This window comes from Silurus meridionalis, chromosome 11 (genome assembly GCF_014805685.1).
Source record: "Silurus meridionalis isolate SWU-2019-XX chromosome 11, ASM1480568v1, whole genome shotgun sequence".
Lineage (NCBI taxonomy): Eukaryota > Metazoa > Chordata > Actinopteri > Siluriformes > Siluridae > Silurus > Silurus meridionalis.
The window spans coordinates 11,080,001-11,106,807 of record NC_060894.1 but is presented as its reverse complement, the minus strand read 5'-3'; the positions used below and the strand labels follow the sequence as shown (position 1 = coordinate 11,106,807).

Here is a 26,807-nt window from a genome sequence, read left to right as displayed (position 1 = left end):
CCAAACATTTTCTTGTGTTTGGTTACATCCCTGGTGTGGTAAATGGATTGTTCAGCATGCCCAGGTTGTGAATCACAGTCCTGTGATGAGCAAATCTGCATTGCATTTTATAGTTTTAAATTACATTCCACTCCATGTAGACCAAAGCACTACACACATTTGACTGTTTTTCCAGCTATAACAGTCCAACTAATTATCGACTTCTTTCACAAGCTTAATCAGAGCTCTGAAAACACAATGCAGTTTTGCAGATGGCAGCTGGCCTCGCAATACTTGAGAGCAGATTTTCATTTCCTTGGTTCTTTCGCGAGCCCTCACTGAAATTCTGTAAGATAGTAGAAGCACGTCTCTGTTGAGAAAATTGTTTCATCTCTGGCTGAACTGTTTAAAAATCGAATGGTGTTCATTCATTGGTGCTGAAAGACAAAACCCTTAATCAAGTATTGCAAAAATCTAGTAATAGTAGGTCAAGATGATTGTGCTTAGAAGACATACATAGACGCTTCACTAGTTCAAGACTGCCAGAAGGGCCTGGATGACTGAAAATCTTCACAGACATGATCTTCCAGTAGCATAGATAGGTTATCAATGACCAATACGAGCTTGTGATGGAGGGTAATTGCCTTGAATCTCGCCGTCTCTCTAAACCGAGAGCTTCTGGAAGCCTTTATGTCTGCTGGTAATTGGTTCCAGGCAGCACCCATAGATTGGTACTGAGCAAGTCTAAGGTTAGCATAGCATCCAGCTTCAGAATTAGCATGCCTAGACAACCCAGCATGGGTAGCAGACAGTGGAGAGGATGTTCCCCCTGAGGTGTTTTGTTTTTGAGGTGTTTTCTGTTGATATTACCACAGTGCATCGAAAGCAATGATTTCTGATAGGTGTCTTCGATGGAGCTTCTTATATAGAAAAGAAACATAGATCAGATTTACCGGAGGCACTGATGGACTGAGTTGATGTAATATCAGCTGATAACAGAGGACAAAAACAACAAACAGATAACCGCAGCATTTTTTTTTTTGTCGTGATAAGCATTCCCCATCTCAACAATCCGCCTCCCAAACCCTTCTGGCACACAAAGCCTGACCGTGTGAGCCCTGGGAACAACCACATTCTGTAGGGCATTTAGCACCTTGCGTGTGTGTGTGTGTGTGTGTGTGTGTGTGTGTGCGCGTGTGCCTGTCTAATGACCTTCTTGGCTCTTGAGAATCGAAATTGAATTAAAGGCTCTACACTGTGTGAAGCTCAGCCTTGCAGACAACAGTGCTGCTGCAGCTCCCACTAGAGAGGATGTGGCTTGCATCTTGCACAAACGAATAATAGGCTTCCATGAAGCGTAGCTATCCAGCAGACATGCCTGGTCTCATCAGATCTGTTGGGATGAGGAGCAGGAGATCAGTTTTATGGGAGTGTTGTGCATGTTTTGCACAATGGGCATTTTCTGTAACAAAGGCGGTTGAGGGTGAATGAATGTAGTCGTAATCTCAGAGTTAATAATGTGTGCTGAGTTGCCATTACTTAATTTCTGTTTCTTCATTTTTAGGCAGCGTCATCTGCTCTCAGCAGCCTGGGCCACGTCTACACAGCCATTGGTGATTACCCTAACTCACTAGCTAGCCACAAACAGTGTGCCCTCCTGGCCAAGCAGCGCAAGGACCAGCTGGCGGAGGCGCGTGAGCTGGGCAATATGGGTGCCGTCTACATCGCTATGGGAGACTTCGCCAGTGCCGTACAGTGCCACGAGCAGCACCTGGACATCGCCAAGGTGCAGTGTGACAAGCGCGAGGAATCACGCGCCTACAGTAACCTGGGTAGCGCCTACCACTACCGCCGTGACTTTGACAAAGCTGCCTCGTATCATGCACGTGTTCTGGAGCTGGCACAGGAGCTTCAGGAGCGTGCTATTGAAATGAGAGCATACGCCGGTCTGGGCCACGCTGCCCGCTGCATGCAGGACCTGGAGCGCGCCAAGCAGTACCATGAGCAGCAGCTGAGTATCGCTGAAGGCCTGAAAGACCGTGCCGCGGAGGGACGCGCCTCCTCTAACTTGGGTAAGAGCAAACATGAGAAAAGAATGATTCTGAATGTTTTACATTTTTTGGGCTGTTCGATTGCAACCCTCAGCTCATTAAAAAAATCCCCAATAGACCCAAGTGCACTCAAGATTTGGGTGAACACCCACCAATTGCAACCCCAGACCTTTTTCTGCCGCACCCACTGCAACCCTTTTCACACATCACCTTTGTGATTTGTATTAGCATGTGCAAAATGTAAGCGCAGGACAAATGGAGCCCATCAGCCTCCTGTGTTTCCGAGCTCTTTCTATCCTTCACTCTGATTCCTAGCGCATTTCGAATACCTTCTCCCGGCCTGACAACAGCTCCATCAATTTGATCTGATGGCATGCATGCGCTCCCAAATGAATAGATCAACACTCGAAAGAAAAATGTTCCTATCGAAAAGCAAGCGCAGGCTGCAGGGGGAGTGACACGAGCTTGATCCAGAATGACTGCAAGTCAATTGTTATGTAAATATGTGCTGTGAGTGTAAAAAATAAATAAATAAATAAATAAATAAAAAACAGGAGGGAAAATCTGTTGTGTGCTGCCTTTTTAGTATGATCATTTATAATGCAATACCTATATTGGTTTGTAGGGCAGCTGAATTTGCTTATATGTGATATATGCTTGCTATTAAAATCTGCCACAGGAAGCGGTTTTGAGACCTCCTGTACTGACATTAGGGCTTTTTCTGATAGCACATTAGGCTACAGTTGCAATGAAAGTGTTTTGCGTGTTAAGTAAATTTGTAGTGGGTTGTCTCATTCAGTCGCTGTGTTTCTACATTACCCATCATCCCACTTATGCCATTTTAACTAAACTAAAGAAATAGGATTTTGGAACAGGCCCACTACTCTCAACACTTTCCCTCTGTTTGGCCTCGTTCTCTCTCCACATGCCATGCGCTCGAAACTTTATTGATCTAAAACTGTCAATAGTGGTGCGCTGGGAAAGAATGGCAGCACTTATAAAATTAATGATCACATGCTGTGCCTAGAGCTTGGCTGCTCGGCAACAGTAATGAACAGATCGATCGAGGCGTCCGGGGTAAGATTTAGTTGAGGAGAATAAAAGCAAAATATTTATTGACGTAGCAGCGAGAGTTGCTTGAATAGAAACGAAACCCCTCCAGGTGCTATTATTTGCTCGAGTATACCATTTCAGTGAATGTACACGAGCTGTGGACTGTACACGTGTATGAAATGTAATTCCCAAACATTACTGACACGTCAAACCACTGTTTATAAATGGAGCTCCTTTCCACAGTGACCTCAAGGCACTGCTAGTTTCTTGGTTTATCTCTAAAGCTCTAACATTAGCTACTCGAAGGGTAGGAACTCCTATTTGCTCTGTCAGGTAGGGAATATGAGAAAGCTGCCTCCTTGTTCTATAACCACTCATGTTTTATTCAGGGGTGGTTTGGGTTCAGTGGGATAAGCGATATCCAAGCCCTGAGTGTGGAGAATTGGATCCCTGTATAGTATTGCTGAGTGGACAGTAACTGGAGGCGGATTGAGAGCCTGCAGGCAACAGACACGCCGTTATCAGCGTCTCCAGGAGGTGAAAGGATGCAGTTTTGATTTGGATTGGTTGGTGGGTTTCATCAGGTTATCTTTTTTTTTTTTTTTTTTTGGTGTCTGTAATGTGCTGTGTACCGGCTCTGATCATATTTGCGTTTTCTACTTTAGCTGATTTTGGCTCTGTGTTTGAGATTGAAATTCAATTCTAATCCAGTCCTTTTAGACCTAGGCCTTCAAGTACCAGTTAGAAAAGTGAAAATATATTAGATCCTAGTGTAGATAGCATACATTACAGAGCACCAACACACAACAGAGGAGATTGGATTCTATCAACCGCACACTAACAACAACAACAAAAAAATTCATCATAACTATTAGAAGATCCCAGTAAACCACAGAACTAGAAACATAATACAATCTGGTGACTCATTCGCATTGTTAAATTTAGGTCAAACAGAAAACAGAAAGCTCCTTCAGGAATGTCAAGAAAGCAGTGTATCCAGTGAGACAGCGCTAACAGTGGTGCTCAGCGGCCATTTCTAATGATTTCCATTTCGTTCTCCATCAGTAGTAAATTCGGAAGTACTTCCTCTGGCATTATAGATTTTATTTCTGTTTTAATGGATGCTAATGTGCCTAGCTAGTTTGTGAATCTACCTACCTTGTAAAACTCCTGGTTCACAGATGCTGTATGCAGAATGCCTGATTATACAATTCAAGGTCAGTCAATGATACAGCTGGTACTCACATGCAACGCCATTGATGTTTCTTGGCCCTACAGGATGTGATGTTTGAAGTAAAGTCTATCAGGAAATTAAGACATGAAGACTGTTTTTTTGGGGATTTTCTATATAATATGTAATATATTGAATGGTTTAATGGTTAATTGTCGCTGTTCATTTGATTGATCCAAATTCAATACATTTCCTTTTGGATTTTTAACTTTTTGTTTCTAACCATGATGGAGCTGGAGGTAGCAGAGCTGAAGAGCTGTGATTTTTTTCGTTGGGAGTGACGAGGATGAACAGGATTAGAAACTAGTTTATTAGAGGGACAGTGCATGTAAGACGCTTTGGGGACAAAGTGAGAGAGGACCGATTGAGGTGGTTTGGACATGTGCAGAGGAGGGACATGGGGTACATCGGTAGGAGAATGCTGAGGATGGAGCCACCGGGAAGAAGGAAAAGAGGAGGTTTATGGATGTGGTGAGGGAAGACATGCAGGTAGTTGGTCTGAAAGAGGCAGATGTAGAGGACAGAGGGGTATGGAGACGGATGATCCGCTGTGGCGACCCCTAATGGGAGCAGCTGAAAGAAGAAGAAGCAGTTTCTAAACAGATTATAAAAAGGATATTAAATAAATGCTTGGAAATATTAAGCATTCATTTATACTACTACTTAATAATAATAATAATAATAATAATAATAATAATAATAAGATAGAGATACAGCCCTTTCTATTTCTCACAAATCATTTGGGTCCCCATCTGCCTTAGATAAAACAAATTACATTTTTGGATATTCTTTCTACACACCATTTACTTCATTCTTCACACACCAGCTATTTCATTTAAATAGTACACGGCAAACAACCCGGTGTTATTGCTGCCGTCTACTGAGCACCACCTGATATTGACTCAATTAATGCAGTCCTCTGTGTTTTCTACTATATTATCATTGTAATACTTGTATTTAATTAAGAATGAAGCACTTTTTCATGAGAAATTACTTTGACAACATTGCATTACAGAGAAAACACAAGCAAGCAATGCTACTGTATATTTTGAAATGGGTCACCAATTATGAACAGGGATTGTGATCTAAGATTAGCTGGGACAAGGTGAATAATACATTATAATGAGAGTTATTCAGTTATAGTTATTCTGTGGTAAATTCCAGGTTACGCTACAGTATGTTGGTTACATGTGTTGAGGCAGAATTCGAGGTTTTCTATAGGCTGTAATTTGCTTAGGTTTTGATCTATGTGGATAGGAGATGCCGCTGTCAGTCAAAATGCAATTTACCTTTACATTCTCCTGCAGCCATACAAAGCTCAGCCATATAGAGAATTCAATGTCAATACGTCTGCTATTTGTTTGTCTTCATTTCTGCCTTAAGCTTTGCAGAGCACTAGAAGTCACATGATGGAATATTGCACCATGTTTGATGTCTGGACTGTCAGGAGACAGGAAGCAGTGAAAAAGGGCAGGAGTACTACAAAAGAAAACAACTCTGAGGATATTGCAGTGTAGTTGTACATCTGCTCTGATTGTAAAATGTTGATTAACAGAAGTTGTGATGTGCTTTATGTGTATATATAAATACAGAGCCTGTCAAAGGTTTGGAAACACTTTTTGTGTTTTATCGTTTTTAAAAAAACACATGCTTGTTCTTTTTGTTCATATGCAATAAAATAAGTCATTTACGGTGTGAAGATTTATTCCGACCAAACAAATAAAATATATAAATGTATATACGTTAAACTTTATTATCATTGGAAAATCCTCCCTCAACATAAGTAACAGCATTACACACTTCTGGCATCCAGACAGTTAGATTCCAAACAGTTAGATTTCCAAACATAAAATATGTTTGGAAAATAAAATATTTGCATCTTGCCGTGCCTCTTGTAAAACATGTTCTTTGCTAGATGGATATTTCTTTTTGACATTGTGATCCAGTTCCAGAGCAGGTTTTAGGTTCTGTGACTGGACAGGCCATTCCATGATAGAAAACATTTTAGTGTTTGCTCTATTAATAATGCTTAGAGATATTGGATCTCAGGTCATTGTCTTGTTGTGGGAGGAAGGTGGTTCCAATTTGCTGCAGTCCAGATGGAATTGCATGGCATTGAAGTATGGAATGGTAGCCATGTTGGTTCAGTTTTCCTTTCACCTGGAACAAGTCTCCAACATTCTCTGTTCCAAAACAACCCCAAATCATTAGGCTTCCACCTCCCTGTTAAATTTTGGGTGTGAGGCAGTCTGTTAGCATTTCTCTCTTGTTCTCTGTCTTACATAAGTTCTTCTGTTAGAGCCAAAACTGTCACGTTTGGACTCATCTGTCCACACAACATTATTCTATTTATTTACTGTCCAATTCTTGTGCCTTTACCTAGTTTTCAGCTTGCAAACAAAAGGAAAAAATGTGTCTTAAAAACCATAAAAGATTTGGTGTTTCCAAAGTTTGACAGCCATTTTACAATTGTGCATATATAAGCCTTTACTTACATGTGTCATGCAGATTACTGCAACTTTATGTAATTGTTAAGAGCTGGGTTTTCCCTGCTGAGTGTGTTCGGACACTGTACATGAAAACAGGCTTCATGCACAAGGGAGGTACAGAGTACAGCCTTTGTTCCCATAAAATTGTCTTTGGCTATGCTTTCTGGAAGTAAAACAGACGAAAGGTTTCTTTTCCCGCCAGAATTTCAAGAAAGATGCAGATGTTCCAAGTCGTTAAATAATGCAAATGTCCTCCATTATTTAAAGTGCAGTGTTAAGAATTTAACACGGTTCGCAAAATGAAAACTGCTTTAATCTTTCATTCTAAGATTTAACAAGTTTGTGTCAGGAGAAGCCTAAATGCTTTGATGAGGAGTTAACTTTAATGCTAATTCATTCTGAACATGGCAGTGCTTAATATATATATATATATATATATATATATATATATATATATATATATATATATATATTAGAATTATTGCGAATTATTATGCAAGATATTGTCCACAATAGTTCAGAATTTTCTCTGATAATTTATATTTATATATATATATATATATATATATATATATATATATATATATATATATATATATATATATAATGAAACACATGCTGTTTTTTTCATACAGCATTTTCTTGCAAAAAATTCATGTGGAATTAATTGAACGAATCCATCTATTTATTTACGCATTATGTATTTAGTTATTTGAAATAGTTTCAAATGTCACCTATTACAGACATTATCTTTTTTTTTTTATATTTTTGTTTCTGCTGATCTAATGTCAGCGATGTTGGAACTGCCTGCATATTTCCACATGGCCATTTGAAGCCTAAATTATATTCCATATTCTATCATGTGGAGCCATTGCCTGGGGCATGCTGTAGTGTTAATGTGCGTTTGGAGAAACTGCCCTGCACCCAAGTCCGAGCTGCTTTAAGCCTCTCCAATGGTGCGGACAAATGAAACTCCTCAGCATTTGCATTCTCCGATTTCGAGGTGGTGCATTTTCCCCCGTTCATGCGCCTTTGATGTTCTTGTTGCCCTGTGGTGAGCCTTTGAACCTGTTTTACCTATATGCTGTCCCACTGTCTACAGATGTCAATCACTGGAGGCTTTACTTTTGCGCCGCTGTAATCCTTTAAGAGCAGAGGCACTTTTCACTTTCTAGCCATTCATTCCTCTTACATTTTATACATACCGCTGATTAAGGTGCTTGTGTGTGCTAGTGAAGACTGATGCATGCTGTGTATTTAACAGTAATTTAGCATAATTTTAGCCCTCGGTGTTGGTTTTGAATGCATTAGCATGTTCATGTAAAAGGACTGCATGCATGATTAAGAACAAAAAAGAAAAAGAAAAATAATCTACATATACAAAATAGTAGGCTAAAATTAAACATATATAAACACGAATCAGGCATGACATTTATGGCCACGGATCAGGCATAACATTATGACCACCTGCTTAATATTGTGTTGGTCCCCTTTTGCTGCCAAAACAGTCCTGACCTATCTAACAGCATTTACTTCTTCACCAATTAGAGCTACAGGGGCTCTTCTGTTGGATCGGACCACACGATCCAGCATTCGTTCCCGACGTGTATCAATGAGCCTTCTCCACCCATGACCCTGTTTCTGGTTCTCCACTGTTCCTTTCTTGGACCACTTTTGATAGATACTGACCACTGCAGACTAGAAAGAGCCCAAAAGATCTGCAGTTTTGGAGATGATCTGGCCCAGTCGTCTAGCCATCACATTTGGTCCGTGTCAAACTCACTCAAATCCTTATGCTTGCCCATTTTTCCTCACATCAACTTCAAGGAAAAAATGTTCCCTTGCTGCCTAAAATATCCCACCCACTAACAGGTACTTTGTTGTCATGTGTCCCAAGAGGCAGAGTGCTACTACTGTAACTCATGTAAAGCATATATATATATATATATATATATATATATATATATATATATATATATATATATATATATATATATAAAATATGAATATGTATATATGTGTATATATATGTATATGTACACACATACTAATATATATATATATATATATATATATATATATATATATATATATATATATATATATATATATATATATGTTTTACATGAGTTACAGTAGTAGCAGTCTGCCTCTTGGGACACATGACGCATGCTACATTCACTGATTTGACAGTGTTCACTGTTCCTTACAGTACATGCTGTGGACAGAGCATTAGCAAATGTATATCCAAGACCATTCGTGCAGAAAAATTTCCCCAATGGGCTTCATGAGTTGAGCTTTTACCACAGAGATCCAATTATGAGCGTCTGGAACTTTTTTTGGAAGAGTCATGGGAATTTTCCTCAAAGCCTGCTCTAATATATAGCTTTATCCTTCAAAATGAGAAATCACAGGGTTAAGTAATAATAATTGGTCAGAGAAAACTGAGGGTCATTTCAAAGAAAATATTTGATGGAAAGGTCACCACCTTTCCATCTAATATTTTCTTCTAAATGGCACCTTGGTGTACAGGTTTTAGGTTGGCACTGGCCCTAATTGGATTTTCCACATGCTGCTAATTTTGCTTTGGCTTACTCTGATTGACAATGAGCAGATGGGCATCTGTTCACTCCATCCATTCTCATAGCCTCCTCCACCTCACGCTCACTCATGCACACACAATGCTGCTGCTATCTATATAGGAGCCTGGTCGCAGTGTTATGAGGAAGATTAATGGAATCACGTAATTGAGAGATTTTATGTAATTATGTAAACATATCAGAAACATGCAGAGGGTTGAGATTGTGAAGTAGTTCATGAATTTTTCTTTTACGTTCATTAAATATTGTTTTAAAGTTTAAAGCCTAAAAATGTGAATGGAAGGCTCCAAAAAATAAGGGTTCGAAGCTGCAGCAAGATTTAGTTTCTCTGAGGTCCTGGGATTTAACAGCAATAACATCAGTAGATCAGTGTTCGGTGATTAAATCATCAATGCAGTAGCACCAAAAAAATCGAATTATTAATGATATAAAAGTACACAGTTTTCGTGGATGTTGAATTTCCATCCATTCAGTGTTTCTCTGTTGAAACCAGGCTCACTGACAAAGAGCTATAAACATCATCTGTTTATCATAGCATGTAGCTTTACTTCTTCACAACTCTAGGCTGCCTAATCTTCTGGGTTACTTCTGGTTTCCTTCAATGCCTGAAAACATTGCAGTAGGTGAATTTACTGTACTTATTTCCCCCAAGTGGGAACAAGTGTGGACACTCAAACATTTTTGCCTCACACTCAGAGAGGCTCCAGATCTCCAGCATGATAAATCAGCTACTGAAGATGCAGACAAGTCTGATAAAAGCATCAGCGTGACTATAAGTTACAGAGTGCGCTAGTGTCACTAGGGTGTCGGAAAGCGGGTCTGTGTGTAAATATCTACATAAATATATAGATATAAGTACTGTAGAGGGGGTAATGGACATACTTTATGTAAAGGAACTATGAACAGAAGTTCAGAAGGCTAGAATCAATACTCAAAGTCAGACAAACAAATACACACTGGAGAATGGTGGCCGTGGAACAGGTCTGCACAGCACATTAGTGTCATCTGTTGATGACAAGCCATTTAGAAAACACTGGATCCTTACTCCCGATAATAACAGTTATATCTTTATGTGTGACTATTTGTTCATAAATTTCCCCTGGCTTTAGGCTCCCAAGTGACAGAAATCATTTTTGGTTAGTACAGATATACCAATTACACAAGCATTGCAACCAGCTGCCCACTGTTAGTCCACACTCTTGAGCCCTGTTTTCCACTCATCCCAGCACTTTTCCTCATCCATCTGTACTTAGCAGATGGCACTCTGGGTCAGTGGGAGAAAGGAACCGATTAGGGCATGCTGCGATCTGCAAGCCAAATCTCCTGAACCTAATATTAATGTCTCCCACTACTCTTGCACTCAAATCTATTTTCCACTGTATGTATTCATTAGCCTTCACCACTTTACCACACTAGCCAAAGTATCCCATCATACACTGGGAGCAGAGGGCCAGGATATCAGAACCACAGTGGTAATAATTATTTTATGGAAAAGTACAAAGACAACAACAAGGATTTTAGAAGTCCTCGTAGGACACTCGAAAGTTAAATGTTCTGGATTTTTATTCTCTCGACTTCTTCATCCTCTGGGTACGAATAACTTTGGCATAAAAGGCGCTGAGAAGAAAGCAGAGATAAACCTTTTTCATTCCAAGATATTTTACAAACATGCTCTTAAATTATTAAACACTTTGCTTGAAACTTGTTTTTGGCTTTTGAAAGCTGCAGTAACATGAGATGTTTCCACAGAAGGTTGCATGATGTTTGCTCAAGATAATTTCAGCACAGAGATCACGAAATAACAACTATTCAGAAAACGTTCTTTGATTGATTTGATGCCAAGACGTTTCTTGTAATCAAACACAATGCTGTTGTTCTTTATGCATTTTGGAAACTGATCAGCATCTTCTATCTCTTTTGTATAGGAATCATTCACCAGATGAAAGGAGATTATGAAACAGCCCTCAAACTGCACAAAGCTCACCTCTCTATAGCTCAGGAGCTTAATGACTATGCCGCCCAAGGCAGAGCGTATGGCAACATGGGTAATGCCTACAATGCACTTGGTGTTTTTGACCAGGCTGTACGCTACCACCGGCAGGAGCTGCAGATCTCAATGGAGGTTAGCGACCGTGCGTCACAGGCCTCCACCCATGGCAACCTGGCTGTTGCGTATCAGTCTTTGGGGGCACATGACAGAGCCTTGCAGCACTACCAGAATCATCTAAACATCGCCCGTGAGCTTCGTGATATCCAAAGCGAGGCCCGAGCTCTGGGGAACCTGGGGAACTTTCACTGTTCACGAGGAGAATTCCCACAGGCTGTGCCCTATTACGAGCAGTATCTACGACTTGCACCAGACCTGCAGGACATGGAAAGTGAGGGCAAGGTTTGTCACAATCTGGGCTATGCACATTATTGTCTGGGGAACTTCCAGGAAGCCGTCAAGTATTATGAACAAGACCTGGCTCTGGCCAAAGACCTTCATGACAAGCTGAGTCAAGCCAAAGCGTATTGTAATCTAGGTTTGGCTTTTAAAGCTCTAGGTGACTACAATAAGGCTGAAGAGTGCCAGAAGTACCTTCTGTCCTTGGCCCAGTCACTGAACAACTCACAGGCCAGGTTTCGTGCTCTGGGAAACCTGGGTGACATCTTCATTTGCAAGAAGGATGTTCCTGGTGCTGTTAAATTTTACGAACAACAACTGGCACTAGCACATCAGGTCAAGGAGCGCAAGATGGAGGCCAGTGCTTATGCCGCATTAGGTGCTGCTTACCGGATGCTGCAGAAATATGACAAAGCCCTTGGTTACCATACACAAGAGTTAGAGGTTTACCAGGAGCTAGGGGACATCCAAGGTGAGTGCCAAGCCCATGGGCACCTTGCAGCCGTATATATGTCTCTGGGCAAATACAGCATGGCTTTCAAGTGCTATGAAGAACAGCTGGAGTTGGGCCAACGACTAAAGGACCCCAGTGTGGAGGCCCAGGTCTACGGCAACATGGGTATCACCAAGATGAATATGGGTGTGATGGAGGAGGCCATTGGCTACTTTGAACAGCAACTGGCCATGTTGCAGCAGCTCAGTGGCAATGAGGCAGTGCTGGACCGCGGCCGTGCCTATGGCAACCTGGGAGACTGCTACGACTCGCTGGGCGACTATGAGGAGGCAGTTAAGTACTATGAGCAGTACCTTTCTGTGGCACAGAGCCTCAATCACATGCAGGACCAAGAGAAAGCTTACAGAGGGCTGGGCAATGGACACAGGTAAAATGCTTTTTTTGTTAACTGTATGTAATTCAAGATGATTAATATACATCATTGCAACATTTAAAAGTATATATTTTTTTGGATTAGGATTGAACTGATTTATTATTAATGCTCCAACATAGTTAGGACACATAGTTGCAAATTCTAGGACCAGAAATGTAAAATCATTTAGTGTTTTCTCAGAAATACCCTGAATACCTGCAAAATCTCCATTATACACCTGCATACATTCAATACACATTAATACTCATTGGATTATCTGTGAATTTATTAGTAACACCGGTACTATAACCACAAGACCAATCGTGATTGACAAACCTGTCAAGCTGCTCACAGAAGTGCCTATCCTCTATCTTGTTATGGCAGTCTTGATGCAGCATACCACCCATCATCTTTAATTAACATCCAATCATTTGCTTAAGTGCTCCACCACCATTTCTGAGTCCTCTGTCCATTCTGCTTACCCCACCTACTTTCTGGTAAATGTATTGACATGTGAATTGGGTTGATAAATGGGCTTCTGCAGTGGCTGATGGGAAGATGCAACCAGCTGAGTTGTAACGGCTGGGGGTGGAAGAACCCCATATTGGCCCTACAGTATACCAGTTCCAGTGAAACTATCATTCATCAAACACCCCCTGTCGTTCTTGCTGCAGCCCACAGGAAGGTAAATTACATTGTCAGCAGGGACAATGCGCCAGGTTTTTCCCCCATCGAGAGAAAGCTCGCCCTCGATACTCGAGATGCATCCAACAAGAGGCTCATTAAGGCCAGACATTAAATGCTGTTTGTTTCATTTACATTTGACAGTACTGATGGCAGTGTAATTCCAAGTGACTGCATCACAAGGTGCAATGATGCATGGCATCTTAAATAGCAAATGTGTCCCAGCAGCCTTGCGTGAATACAGTCAGGCCTACTAATTCCTCACAGAGACAGTGTTGGATGATGTTTTCCACATAAACCTGCAAAGATACTTTTCTCCCAAAGGACTCCAAATTATGTAGTGATGAAATACATTTCTCATTCGAAATAAGGCTATGGGTAGTGGATTACATAACCCCCATAACATTTTATTTTTTAAATAATTCATTCTGGTCATGTGTTATGAGATCTTGTGGGACTCGGGGCTCTTTGTACTGTAAACCTGAAGCAGTATTGCATCTATATTTTAAGTCTTAGCTTTAGATTTTTCTTTTGTTATAAAAAGAAGAAGTATTTATTTGCATTGCATTTCAATGGCAACACATTATCTAGTTTTAAAAATAATTATTATATTCTCTAATTGTTTGATTTGTAGATATAAACTGTAGTTTGTCAGAGAACAGTATTCAAAAAGGCAAACAACAACTTGTATTGTGCTGCCTCTTCCCTTTAGGGCTATGGGCAACCTGCAACAGTCGTTGGTGTGCTTCGAGAAGCGCCTGGTAGTGGCCCATGAGCTGGGAGAGTGCAACAACAAGGCACAGGCGTACGGAGAGCTGGGCAGTTTGCATAGCCAGCTGGGCAACTATGAACAAGCTATCTCATGTTTGGAGCGCCAGCTAGCCATCGCTCGTGACACTTCTGACCTATTGCTTGAGGGCCAGGCCAACTGTGTCTTGGGCGCTGTCTATCAGCTCATGGGAGAGTACGACACTGCATTGCAGTTTCACCAGCGAGACCTGCAGCTTGCTGAGGAAACAGGAAGTGCAAGCTGCCAGGGCAGGGCCTACGGCAACCTGGGCCTTACCTACGAGTCATTGGGCATCTTTGAGCGTGCTGTGGTGTACCAGGAACAGCACCTGAGCGTCGCGGCACAGACAAACGACCTGGCAGCCAAGACTCAGGCTTATAGCAGCCTGGGACGCACACACCATGCCCTGCAGAATTACTCACAGGCTGTCATGTACCTCCAGGAAGGTGAGTCAGAGAAACAAAAATGCATAATAATACTTCACACTGAACAACAGCTAAACTAACAAAGCAGATCACCAAACACCTTGCAAATGGATAATATAGAGGCTATCATTAGCTGATAATGATAATATATGATACTATTTTTGCTCTTTCATTATTACTACTATGAATATGCAGATTCTCTTTTTATCCTGTCGAAAATACTGATAAATTTATTTGTTATGCCAAATGCTTCTCCTGCTGAGAATTATTCCTTTTGAGAACAGGCGGGTAGGATGGAATATTATAATTGTAACCATAATGTGAAAAAAAAGTTTTTTTTGCTGCAGGCTAAATGTTTTTGTAAGATTATTTAAGGAGGCATGTGACAAGTTGAATTTAGATTTTTGATGGATTCACCCTCTACTATTCTCTGTTTTTTGTGAAGGTATCAGAACTACTTTTGCCCTTTGACTGGGAACGAAATTCAATTGCTTGTTTCATTTGCTTTCCTTGAAATCAGAGAGGAGGACACTGTGGGATTGATTAGCTGCTAACAATTCAACCACAGACTCATGGACAGTTCACACTCTCAAGCCATAAAGGAGACGTTCAGCTGTGCTGTGGATTATAATATGTTATATATATATATATATATATATATATATATATATATATATATATATATATGTGTTATCAGCATGATAACTTAAAAAGCTGATGTGAGGAAGGAAATAAATAAAAAAAAGCTGTTTGTTCTTAACAAAGCAAAGCATCCTTGTGTCTGACAGCCAATTAGCTCAATGTGGCTTGAACATGTGTGCAGAAGTATGATTGCATGTGTGTGAAAGTCAGCTGTAATTAAAACTGTACAGTGTACAGACCTCCGCTTCTCATGTAAGAATGTGCAAATGGCCCTGCTGTGAGAATGGCCACCTATTCTTTCCATGTGTCCTCACAGAAAATGTGTGAATGTGTGCGCGCATGTGTGCGCTGTTTGCACATTCCTGAATTAGAACTGCATTCGGTGTGTGTCCTTGTCCACTACATTGATCTGTAGAGTCTATAAAAAGGTTTTACTTTTTGTGAGCCTGTGACTAGAGCATGCACCTTTGTTTGGTGAGGGAGCGAAAGTAAACAAGTGTTAATACAATGCTCAAGCTAGCATGGAGAGTGGAGTGCTTCCATGCTGCTACGTATGTGCATCACTCTTTAGATACACTGGCTGTATAAAAAAAAAAAAAAAGGCACCCAGATAGGAAAACAGAGCTGCTATAGTTTATTATCTGCCCATACAGATATCCTGACACTTTTATTATTTAGACTCGTCTGTTAGGTTATTCTTTACTAAACCCACTTCAGCCCAATCTGATAAATAGCTTAAATAAATATGTTGGGGGGGGAAAGTAGATGAAAATGTTGTAGCATCACACAATACAAACAGAGATTTAGAAGGTGATTGGAGGTTATATGGATAACCCATTTATTTTGGAACAGGTAAGTGCGGTCTTTTGGTTCTTTGCAATTAAATCTTAAAGTTGCTGCGAATTGTCAGGACCTTTGCAAGCCTTCCCAAATATGCAGAAGAAAAGGTAAGAACAAGGATAGAAAAAAAAAAGAAAGAAAGTAGTGGGCTGAGAGAATGTGATTTGTGGTGAGAGATTAAATAGCCATGAAAATTAGGGCTTTGTTTTTGCCTCAAGGAATGGTGTTTAATATGATATAATTAATCAAACGAATACATGGATAAATAAATAAATGAATGTTTATGAACTCCTTTTATATATAAAATGCAGATTAAAGTGCTTAAACATTTTACCACGCACATGTCACACTCTATATTTGGCTCGAAGCCTTGTTGTATTTGACTCATAACATTGAAACAGCCCACAGTATCCACCACTAACATTTCTACACAGAAAAATAACAACTATATTGCACTCACAAACTTCTATAAACAATTACAGGTGACAACAACAACAACAAAAAAAAACAGATTTAATTATATACTGTAATTTCCGGACTATTAAGCGCACCCATGTATAAGCCGCACCCACTGAATTTGACAAAGATTTTCATTTTGAACATAAATATGCTGCACCTGTCTATAAGCCGCAGGTCTACATTGAAACGCATGAACTTTACACAGGCTTTAACGAAAGAGAGTGTCTGTTACACGGCTTGTATCTAAACAGTAGCCTACCAAGAAAGTCATTGTTCACTGTCTTCCTCCTTCCTTTCACAAGAATTTCTCTCGGGAGTTTTTCTTTTGGCATCGTCGTGCTTTTAAAATTCACCATCGTTGAAGCTTTTCTCCCGATGCTGTGCAGCTCAGAACACAGGTGAAGTGCGTTTTTTCATGCCCAGTTGTTTTCAGCGTGACGAATGATTCGCATTTCCTGTTGACAGTCCGAGTGAGCAGCAGGTCAAACGTCAGAGGAACCTCATCCATATTTATGATGTGGTGCGGCCCGATTCAGTGGGAGCGCACCCGATTTAATATAAAGAATTTAATTGGTTCACCTTAACCGGCAATTTCATTGGTCTAATGTTATGGGGTTCAGTTTTTTGTCCTGAAGCTTGTGAAACCAGGAAAAAAAAAAAAAAACAGGAAAAATCCATAAATTAGGTGCTTTATTGTTCAAGCCGTGAGGTTCAAAGCATGGAAAAAAATTGCGTAGTCATTTTCCTCACATGTAAAACCACATTTAGTAGCAATAATCTTTAGTACCACTTTCCTTTAAGTTTCTCAATGTCTCACATAATTCCGGAGACTTTTTGTCCCACTTTCCTTTACAACATTGCATCAGTTCTTTGATGTTTTAGGGCAGGGGTGTCCAATCTTTTCCACAAAGGGCCGGTGTGGGTCCGCCCAAGCAAGTCAGCACCAAATTCTACCTGTTTAAATCTAATGATTTTTATTTTCAATGACTATCAGGTTTATCCCTTGATTGGTTGGAATGAAAACCTTCTCCCACACTGGCCCTGTTTGCAGGCATTTATTTTTGCATGGCTTTTTCAAGAACTTTGACTTTTGTCTCATTTACCATCTTGAGCCTTTCTTCCTTAGCCATTTGGATTGAATTTGCTGGTGTGCGATCCTCGCCTTATAGCACGAACCAATTTTGGCACAGCTTAAGCTCCTGGACAGATGGCTAAAGTTCATCTTCGTCTTAATGACTTCAAGTTTTCCGTGGTTGAAAACAATCCCAAATGATCACCTCTCCAGCACTATGCTTTATAGGTGCTATGACGTATATGTGATGAGGTGACTGTGTTTTGTTTTTTGTCAAACCTTGTGCTACGCATGATGTAAAACATTTCCACCCTGGTCTCGGCTGCTTAAAGGATACTTTTGTGGTTCTTCATTTCCAATCTTGTAAACAAAATGCAGCCATACACATTTTTTTAAAGAACATAAGCATTTAATGTGCTTACCATGGCCTGTAGGTCACAAAGTGTAGCTTAGATTGTTGGGCATTAAATAAACTGAACTTGGAGTGAGAAACATGCCAACTGTCTTTTACGTTTGTATTTGTAAACATTTGTATTTGTTTTCCCCTTCTCACGGGAAAAATGGTGAATGCGGAATTGGTTGGAGACGGCCTCTTGCCAGATTGACAAGCAGCAGCAGTTGTCTCTCTAAAGGCAATACCGATGTGCTAAACATACCTAAGTGCTTCAGAACACCAAACTGTCCAAAATTCTGCTTTTACAGAGGTACTCTCTCTTCTTGATGAGTGTCTGATTTTGTGTATCTCAGTAGTAACACCTGGCTGCTAATTAGTTTTTTATTGTTTGTGAAAACAACAAAAAAACAGGTATATGTAATATTTTTTTCCCACCAGGATATCCTGCTTAAATGTTGGTTTACTTTTTTTGGGAAAAAATGACTACCTATTGAAATCTGTTGTGTATTTGTGTATTTTGTTGTTGTTGTCAACTGAAATGAATTGTTGGTTTATATACAATTGTGAGAATAACACAATAATCATTTAGGCTTTGCTAAATAAAAGCATATAATCGAACGCGAGTATACCTTGTTCCTGTCACTGTATTGAAATATGATTAGCAAAATCTATTTTGACAGGTTCTTTTTTTACGTGTTTGGGTGTGTTTAGTAACTGGGACAGGCTGACAGCTTCAGTGTACTGTTTATATCTGATCACACGTTTACACCTTTAAATACTAAACAAGTCGGAAAGATGGTCCACAATAGCAGTGTGTGAAAATGTGTGTGAGTGTTTTGTCTATGTCTGTTTGTCTGTCTGTCTCACTGTTTTTCTATCTCTTTCAGGTCTGCGTCTGGCAGAGCAGCTGGGGCGGCGTGAAGATGAGGCCAAAATCCGTCACCGTCTGGGCCTCTCACTGTGGGCCAGCGGTAACCTGGAGGAGGCCCAGCACCAGGTACAGGCACACACACACACACACACACACACACACACACACACACACACACACACACACACAAAGAAATAAAACCAGCCTAGAGGTCTGTTTGACTTCACTGATTTGACTCAAGTGGCCATAACCCTACTCAAATAAAATTAGATCTTCTCAGTGTAATGTAATGACCTGCCTGAAGTCACACTGCCTGTGTGTGTATATTTGTGTGTTGTAAATGTTTGTTGAATTGTCTCCAGCAGTGCAATGATTTTAAGAGATACACTACGAGGCAGAGTCTGATGAACAGGAAGGCAAGCTACTCCACACCCTCCCACTTAGTCCCTAATTGATCCAGTGCTCTCAGTGCAGACACTCAGCACACATCTCCTGTCCTGTGTGTGAAGCTCCTGGGGTTGCTTTATTTTGTGTTGTGAAACATTTTTCGAGTCGGTTGTCCCTCCCTTTGAAGACGTGCACAACTTCACTTTAACTTGACCTGCTCCGGCTTTGTTTTTTTATTCCTTTGGAGTGTTTTAGAATTGCTTTCTTGCCGTTCGGTTTTGGATGTCACAGGCTCGGACAGGGTCGGCAGAGGTTGGGATTGCTTTCAGGCTGCGTTGGTTTCCATTTTCTAGGAAGCCAGATGGAGTTGCACTGGCTCTGCAGTCGTCTAGTCCTGCCTAGTAAGGTTTGAAAGAGCTCCTTCGGGAGCACTGTGATTCCTGCATATGATGACGTTCTTTTTTTTTTCTGCCAGCATTGTGAGCGTAAGATGACAGTGTACTTACTCATGTACTGAGTGTCTTTGGGGGAAGTGGCTACATGGGAAGCTAGAGTGTTTATATCATCATGCAGCCTGACTGTAAATGAAACATCCTCATCGGTGGGGACAGACGTCCTTTAGATGCAGTTGAGAGGGTCATTACTCTGTGCTGTCAGTCACATATAGCATGAGTGCACTGCATGAGAGAATGCACAAATCCAGAGGAGACATTTGCACTCAGGTTGTTAATGATTAGTCGATGATCATTAATTGCAGTTCAATCAAACGATCGAAGTTCCTCAGACAGTTTTTTTGATGCGAGGCAATCCTAACAGAGGACAACATGCATGTTACTGCTTATAGCTTGCTAGGATGCCAAATTGTCGATGCTGTTGAGGATGTCTGGTTAACTTGACTAGTCAGTGAGGTAACCATTAATATTTTTTGCCCACTTTAGAATTCCCATGTGAGCTTGCCATTTAAACTAAATTCCGTGTTGTTGAAACATTACCTCCTGCCAATCATTAAAGCTTCATATTGAATTATTTGTTGTCTGTTTAGCATTTATAGCCTTAAATTGCTAGTTGGCACTACATATTCTTATGTATTCTAGATTAAAGTTGTGTGTCACAATGACTCCACAGGGAGACATTGTTAACACAGTTACACTGATGTTTCAAGAAAGAAGAAAAAAAAATTCAGTGGCCTCAAACTCGTGAAATTAATTCCAGAAAGCAGCGCAACTATAAAATGTAGTTACATTGTTGCTTCGGCTAGAGATGGAGAGCTGTGAGATGATGAATGTAACGTTGTTTACGAAGGATTTGTCATAAATTGTAAAGCAAATTGTAAAAGCGTTTTTTTTTTTTACGTGAATGTGTGCAGTCTTTGTGAATGGGCCTAACATGAACCTGAAAGAATTCACCAGCAACAATCTTTTGTGTTGAGTAATGAAAGTAAAGCTGTCGCTACCTCTTCTGCTGTGTGTGTGTGTGTGTGTTTGAGGCGGACAGATATCTCTGGACCTGGGCCGTGTAAATCGCAGGCAACGTGAGAGTTTGTATGTGGGTTTGTGTATGTGGGTTTGTGTGCTGCAGAAGCATTCCACTCTTAATTGATTGCAGGCTAGTCTTGGCGGATGCTGACGAAAAGAACACTGCATTCCACTCCTGCAGCTCCACTAGGCAGCGTGCACACAAGCACATGCAACTCGGACACGCTCTCGTCATGCAATCGCAATGTCTAAACACACAAAAGTGCAGACTTTAAAATGAAAACTTCGTATAATCCGAATACATGTGCACACAAAAACGCACAGTCCAACACTGACATTTATTGTCGCTTTGTGTGTATGTGTGTGTCTGTGTGTGTTTGTGTGTGTCTGAGAGAGACACAATGGCTCCATCTCTCTGTCTGAATGAAGGAAAGGAATAATTATAGAAAAATAGTGCGCCATTCACACTGTACAGAGCCTCTTTATTCGTCACGTTAAATGAAAAACAGACCGGCGCTAAAGCGCAAACAAACAGCAGCCTATGTCTCGAGCTCTATTCACTTATAGACTTCCTCTTACAAACATTCTTCTTTTACCTTCCTCCTTTTCACGTTTTTGATGGCCCCAACAAGTTTAAATTGCTGTCTGGATCGACAGTCAGCTTTTGTTGTGCAATTTTTTTGGTGAAAATGAAGTGTTCTACATTTTGTAGGTTTTGAAGGAAGGTAAAGGAGAGGGAAAGGGTGAGGACATTCTCTTACTACAGAAAGCCTGTTGCAACATAGGAGCTTGGGTTTCTAATCATAGAGGTCTCATGCCACCTGCTGTTCAGCACAGGGAACCGGAAAAATGTTCTTCTGAGGTTTCCATGACAATTTCCAATGTGAAATTTTTGCAAAGGGTGTGCTTGTTTTTTTTTTTTTTTTTTTTTTTTAATACAGGATATTATACACCAAAAAATAGTGGATATATATGTTTTTTGTTCTTTTCCCCTTTAGCTGTATCGTGCGTCAGCTTTATTCGAAACCATTCGACATGATGCTCAACACAGCACCGATTACAAACTGTCCCTGTTCGACCTCCAAACCTCCTCCTACCAGGCTCTCCAGAGGGTCCTCGTCAGCCTTGGTAGGCCTTGTTTTGAATCTTCTCTCCCAATAAGTGTAGTTTTCAGCACAAGATGCGACATTGTTCCAAAGTTGTATATTATAATTAAATTATATAATAAAATATTGTAATGTGTTTTCAAAATAAAGTATATCAAGCATTGTGCCAGCTTCTAACATTGAATTACCTCTGGAATAAACAGCACAGGATCCAGAAATTTCTAATGACCTTCAGTTATTAAAAAAATAAACACTAAAATGTGTTATTTTTATAGAGAGAACAAATATTTTCATACACTATTTGTACTGTATAAAATATTTAAATAGTCAACATGCATATGAAAAGCGCACGATGCGTTTCATTTTGAAGATTTCATTTTAAAAACCGGCACTAGAATGCAAATCGTATGAAAGCCGCAGCTCGGAGAAGTAACCTCATTAAATCTAAATAAAGAGCATGAAGCGTTTGCTCTGCTTAATGTTATTAGGAGTAATGCAGGCTCATCATAAATTCATGCCCTTTCCAGACTCATGAACAAAATGTTTAATCAAAACACATTTGAGTTTTACCGATCAAAAAACAAGCTTTCTAACGGTATAAATGCTGAACTCCAAGTATACAGAATCAGTGCTGATATTAGTTTCAGTCTGACTTTCCTATTCACTTGCATTCAAGCACTTGTTTTCAGAAGAATGTACAGCTCAATTTCGTTCAGAAAACATTCAGAATTGTGTAGAGATTATTATGACCCGAGATTACCAAGTAAAAAATAAAGATAAAATTGTAAAAAGGCAGCTAAATATTAAAATAAATGTCCCTGTTTCATTCATTTTGTCTGTTATTAAAGGGTTTTGTGTACATATTGTTTAAATTGAACATTTTTTATTAAGGGTGTTTAATAAGAAATCAAAGTGGCTCTCCCGAGACAACCATTGCTAAGCAGTAAACAGAACACGAGGGTTTATCTGTTTCTGGGAATACATCCAACCAGCGCAGCATGCTCACCTGCTGTACTAAGCGTCCACTCCAAGGGTATCTATAATATATCATATAATACAATTATATTGCTGTAACATCTAAAGACATGGACCGGGTCAGTGGGTTCTGGCAAAGAGCACAAAGAAGCTTACTGGCAAAATAACGAACAGAACAGAAGGGTGAAATGATCTGCAAGATGCGAGATCAGCATGGCTACGGTGTTAATATGAGTCTATGACGATCTCAGGTCACCACGACGAAGCGCTGGCAGTGGCTGAGCGTGGCCGGACGCGGGCATTTGCTGACCTGCTTGTGGAGCGGCAGACGGGCCAGCAGGATTCAGACCCGTACACACCCGTCACTGTGGAGCACATCTTGGACACCGTGAACAGTCAGCGTGCTCTGGTGCTGTACTACTCAGTGGCAGCTGGTTACCTGTACAGCTGGCTGCTGGCCCCAGGTTCAGGTAAGAGAACTGATAAGAGCAGTTATTATTTGAAAAATCTAGTATGTGATAGGAAAAATGGAATTCTTAACTTGTAATTAGGATATGGTGTATATAAATGTGATGGTTGGATGATTGGTTGGGAATATAATGATTGGCTGGGTGGGCAGTGTGAAGTGGGTGGAAAAGGCCGCATATGAAAGATCCAAGAGTTGGATTAGACAAGTGAATTAATAGGTGGGTGAGCAGATGACTGGGTGAATGCGATAGATCAGTGGTCCCCAACCTTTTTTGCGCCACTGACCGGATTGATGTCTGACAATATTTTCACAGACCGGCCTTTAAGGTGTGGCGGATAATTACAACAAAATAAAATGATACGACCAGCATAAAAACTGGTATTTTCTAAATATAATAATAAACGTGAATCCACTGTGTTGTTTTTTGTTCATTTTGCTCGCTTGGGGGGGGTTTTCAATTTAGCGGTAATGTATTATGTGTTAGCGGTCGGAGCCCCTTTAAGAAGGTAGTGGATGTAGGTAAGACGTGACCGAGGCACCACGACATGCATTAAGAATGAGTTATAGACAGATGTGGAGGAGAAAATCCAGTAATTTTCCCAAATAAAACATCGTTCAGAATCAAATAATAAATACATTTATGTATTCTTTCTGTGCGGTACCAATTGACCCACATTTGCCGATCTGCAGCCTGGGGGTTGGGGACCACTGCGATAGATGACTGGGTGGGTGGAGAGATAATGGAATCTAGGAGAAGGTGTGGATGCTGCAAGTGACTACATGGCAACTGAATGTATGGATGGTCCAGGCGAATGAACTGGGGACTGGATAAGGGGTGTGGATTGTGGGGAGGGCAGATTGATATATTGTACAATTAGAATCATCAATAGGGTTGGATAGGTGGATAAATGGATTGATGGCTGTATGGATGCTTTGGGTAGGTGGGAGAGTGCTTAGTTAAGTGGATAGCTGGGTCTCTGTATGAGAGCCAGAGGTGTGAGACAGACCCAGCATACACAGTCGGATAAAAAACAGAGCCTAGACTGAAGACATGCTGAGCTCCTGTCTGTTCCCCTCAACACACACACACACACACACACACACACACACACACACACACACACACACACACACATGTACACAGAGCTGAACATTTTGTGTGAAGCAGCCATATCCCTCACACCTCCTGTTCCCTGCAGCTCATTGTCTGCTGCCTGCTGCTTGGCTGTAACTAGTAAAAAGCTGTGAATTAACGCAGAGCGGCAGTGCCACCTGCCTCCCTATTCCTCACACATTCTCTCCCTAAGATACGTACACATATATACACATTCACACATGTTCACATATCACACACACACACACACACACACACACAGACACACAATGCCTGAAACAGACATCTTATTATTACACAACACACAAACAGAGACACAGCTGTGGGAGTTTATTTATTCGCTCTGAACTCGTTCTATTTCTTATTCTGCAGCTTCTTACAGGATGGACTTTGTCCTTCAGTTAAATTACTTACTATTTGAAGTTCGGTGTTTTAAACCAAGGAAGCAAGAATACTACTCTGTCTAATCAGTTTCTGGTTCTTATGTTATCCATGACCTTTACAGCAAGGAGATTTTCATAGACTGAGCCAGAGAGAGTACACCACAATGCATTTATTTCTGCTTACTGCAAAATATTATAAAATGACATTTTATATGTTCACACATTGCGGTAAGTCAGTTGGCCGTGCTTCGACAGGAATTCTCAAGTTCCATGAAGTGTATCTCGGTGATGGGATTTCGGAAAGCGGGCAATCTGACTTCCAGGAGGCTGGGGGCGTGTCCATGCAAGGGGGTGGAGCATTGTCCTTGGAGCAGCACATTGCCAATGCAAGAGAAGCTCTTGGAGTGGATGCCTACTACAGCAGGTGAGCACCCTAGACGAGCCAGACAGTATGGCAATAGAGTGATAGATAGGTTCATCTATCACCAGGTTGCAATGGCATGATGAATGTCTGCCTTAATATAAAACAGATCTAGTGCTTTGTTTCCAAAGCAATACATTTTTTGGAAGTATGTTCTCATTTTCAATAAAGCCAGTTCATAAGGTTTCATGTTGGGAAAATCCAAAAATGTAAAAACGGCTTATTGTGACCAAATCATAACACAGCCTTTAAAGGAAATATGTTTTTTTTCGGATGTGACCTCATTAATCCTTGGATGTAATGTGGGCTTAAGAATCAACAAAAAAAAAAAGAATGTAATTTCACTTCTGAAATGAGGAACTCTGTATCTGATGTTGCAGTGTAAGTGCACGGTCATTACCAGGAGGTCATATCGAGGTCGTCTTTGCAACAATAGACTGTTAGTCTCAACTGTTTCTATTGAATATTACAGATTATTTGACTGTTCATCATTGAAACAGCACCACATGCCTTAAAATCAAAAAAGCATTTAAGGAAAAATCTCCGATCAATATTCGAATAGTGAAAGGAGGAATGCAAAGTAATGAATACCTACAGCCATTGCACTTCTGGGTTATGAATCTGTGAGTGTTAAAATACATTCAAAAGGATGCAGTCATATCAGATGAAGGTTGTAAGTGCAGCAGGATGGAGCACTGTGTATTTGTGTATGTGCTGGAAGTTTATCCCACAGGGGCCACTTCTCACCACACACACTGAGAAATACGCACTGACAGCTGGACGGGGGGGCATCCGGTTTCACTGATAAGTTCGTGACCTAAAGTACACAGGTTTATTTTAAAGTGAGTATTTGTGGAAATTGCCTTTTCCCGTATTTTGGTGGTTTTTAGACCCCAAGAAGTTGCAGGTACATTGAAAAAGAGAAATCTAGTTCAGACAATAATCTCTCTATTAATAATCTCAGAGTTCATTTAGATATAAATGGGCAATCGCTCATCAATTGTGTAGTTCAACACAGCATTCTAGTGAGCTAACAGTGGCCAGACAATGCAGTGTTATGCCAAAATGCCTGATGAGCTTCTGCAAATATGTTTCTTAATTGCTCCCCAAAGGCTGCCTTCTACAGTACAGTATCATTTTTCCCTCCCCTGAGAGTATTGAAAGCCTAAATTATGCATGTGTATCAGAAACTTTTGTTAAGCACAGTGTTAGTTGGCTTCCAACTTCCTGTTATAGTGCATCAGATCATGCTCATACAGTCATGTTTTCTAAAAAATGTTTCAATTAACACATTTTGTATTATATCTCTGTTAAATTGTTGATTCTAAACGGTGTTTGATTTTCTAGCATTGATTATTTTCCCCAAAGCAGCACATGAGGTGTAAAGGATTTTCCTAAAATGCGCTTTAATCACAGCCTTTTAAGTTAGGGATTGAACTGTAATGGGTGTGGTGATTTCCTTTTGATTGTGCAGTCTGTAGAAGTTTGCCCATTCAGCAGAAGAGAAATAGAGTAGAAAGTGAGGGCTGGGTGTGAATAAGCTGTGTCCCTCTCTATATATCTGTCTGTCTGTCTGTCTGTCTGTCTGTCTGTCTGTCTGTCTGTCTGTCTGTCTGTCTATCTATCTATCTATCTATCTATCTAT

The 26,807-nt window shown here is 40.5% G+C and overlaps 1 protein-coding gene across 4 annotated transcripts in view; it reads left to right on the top strand.

Annotated features, from left to right (window-relative positions):
- Positions 1-26,807, top strand: part of ttc28 (tetratricopeptide repeat domain 28) — a 237,290-nt gene that overhangs the window by 195,171 nt on the left and 15,312 nt on the right. For all 4 annotated transcript variants that reach the window (XM_046860776.1, XM_046860774.1, XM_046860775.1 and 1 more), the window contains 7 exons: positions 1,544-2,051; positions 11,329-12,670; positions 14,052-14,575; positions 18,849-18,958; positions 21,693-21,822; positions 23,027-23,245; positions 24,997-25,165. In XM_046860776.1, the coding sequence (XP_046716732.1) occupies positions 1,544-2,051; positions 11,329-12,670; positions 14,052-14,575; positions 18,849-18,958; positions 21,693-21,822; positions 23,027-23,245; positions 24,997-25,165 (3,002 nt within the window). The remainder of the gene's footprint in view (positions 1-1,543; positions 2,052-11,328; positions 12,671-14,051; positions 14,576-18,848; positions 18,959-21,692; positions 21,823-23,026; positions 23,246-24,996; positions 25,166-26,807) is intronic.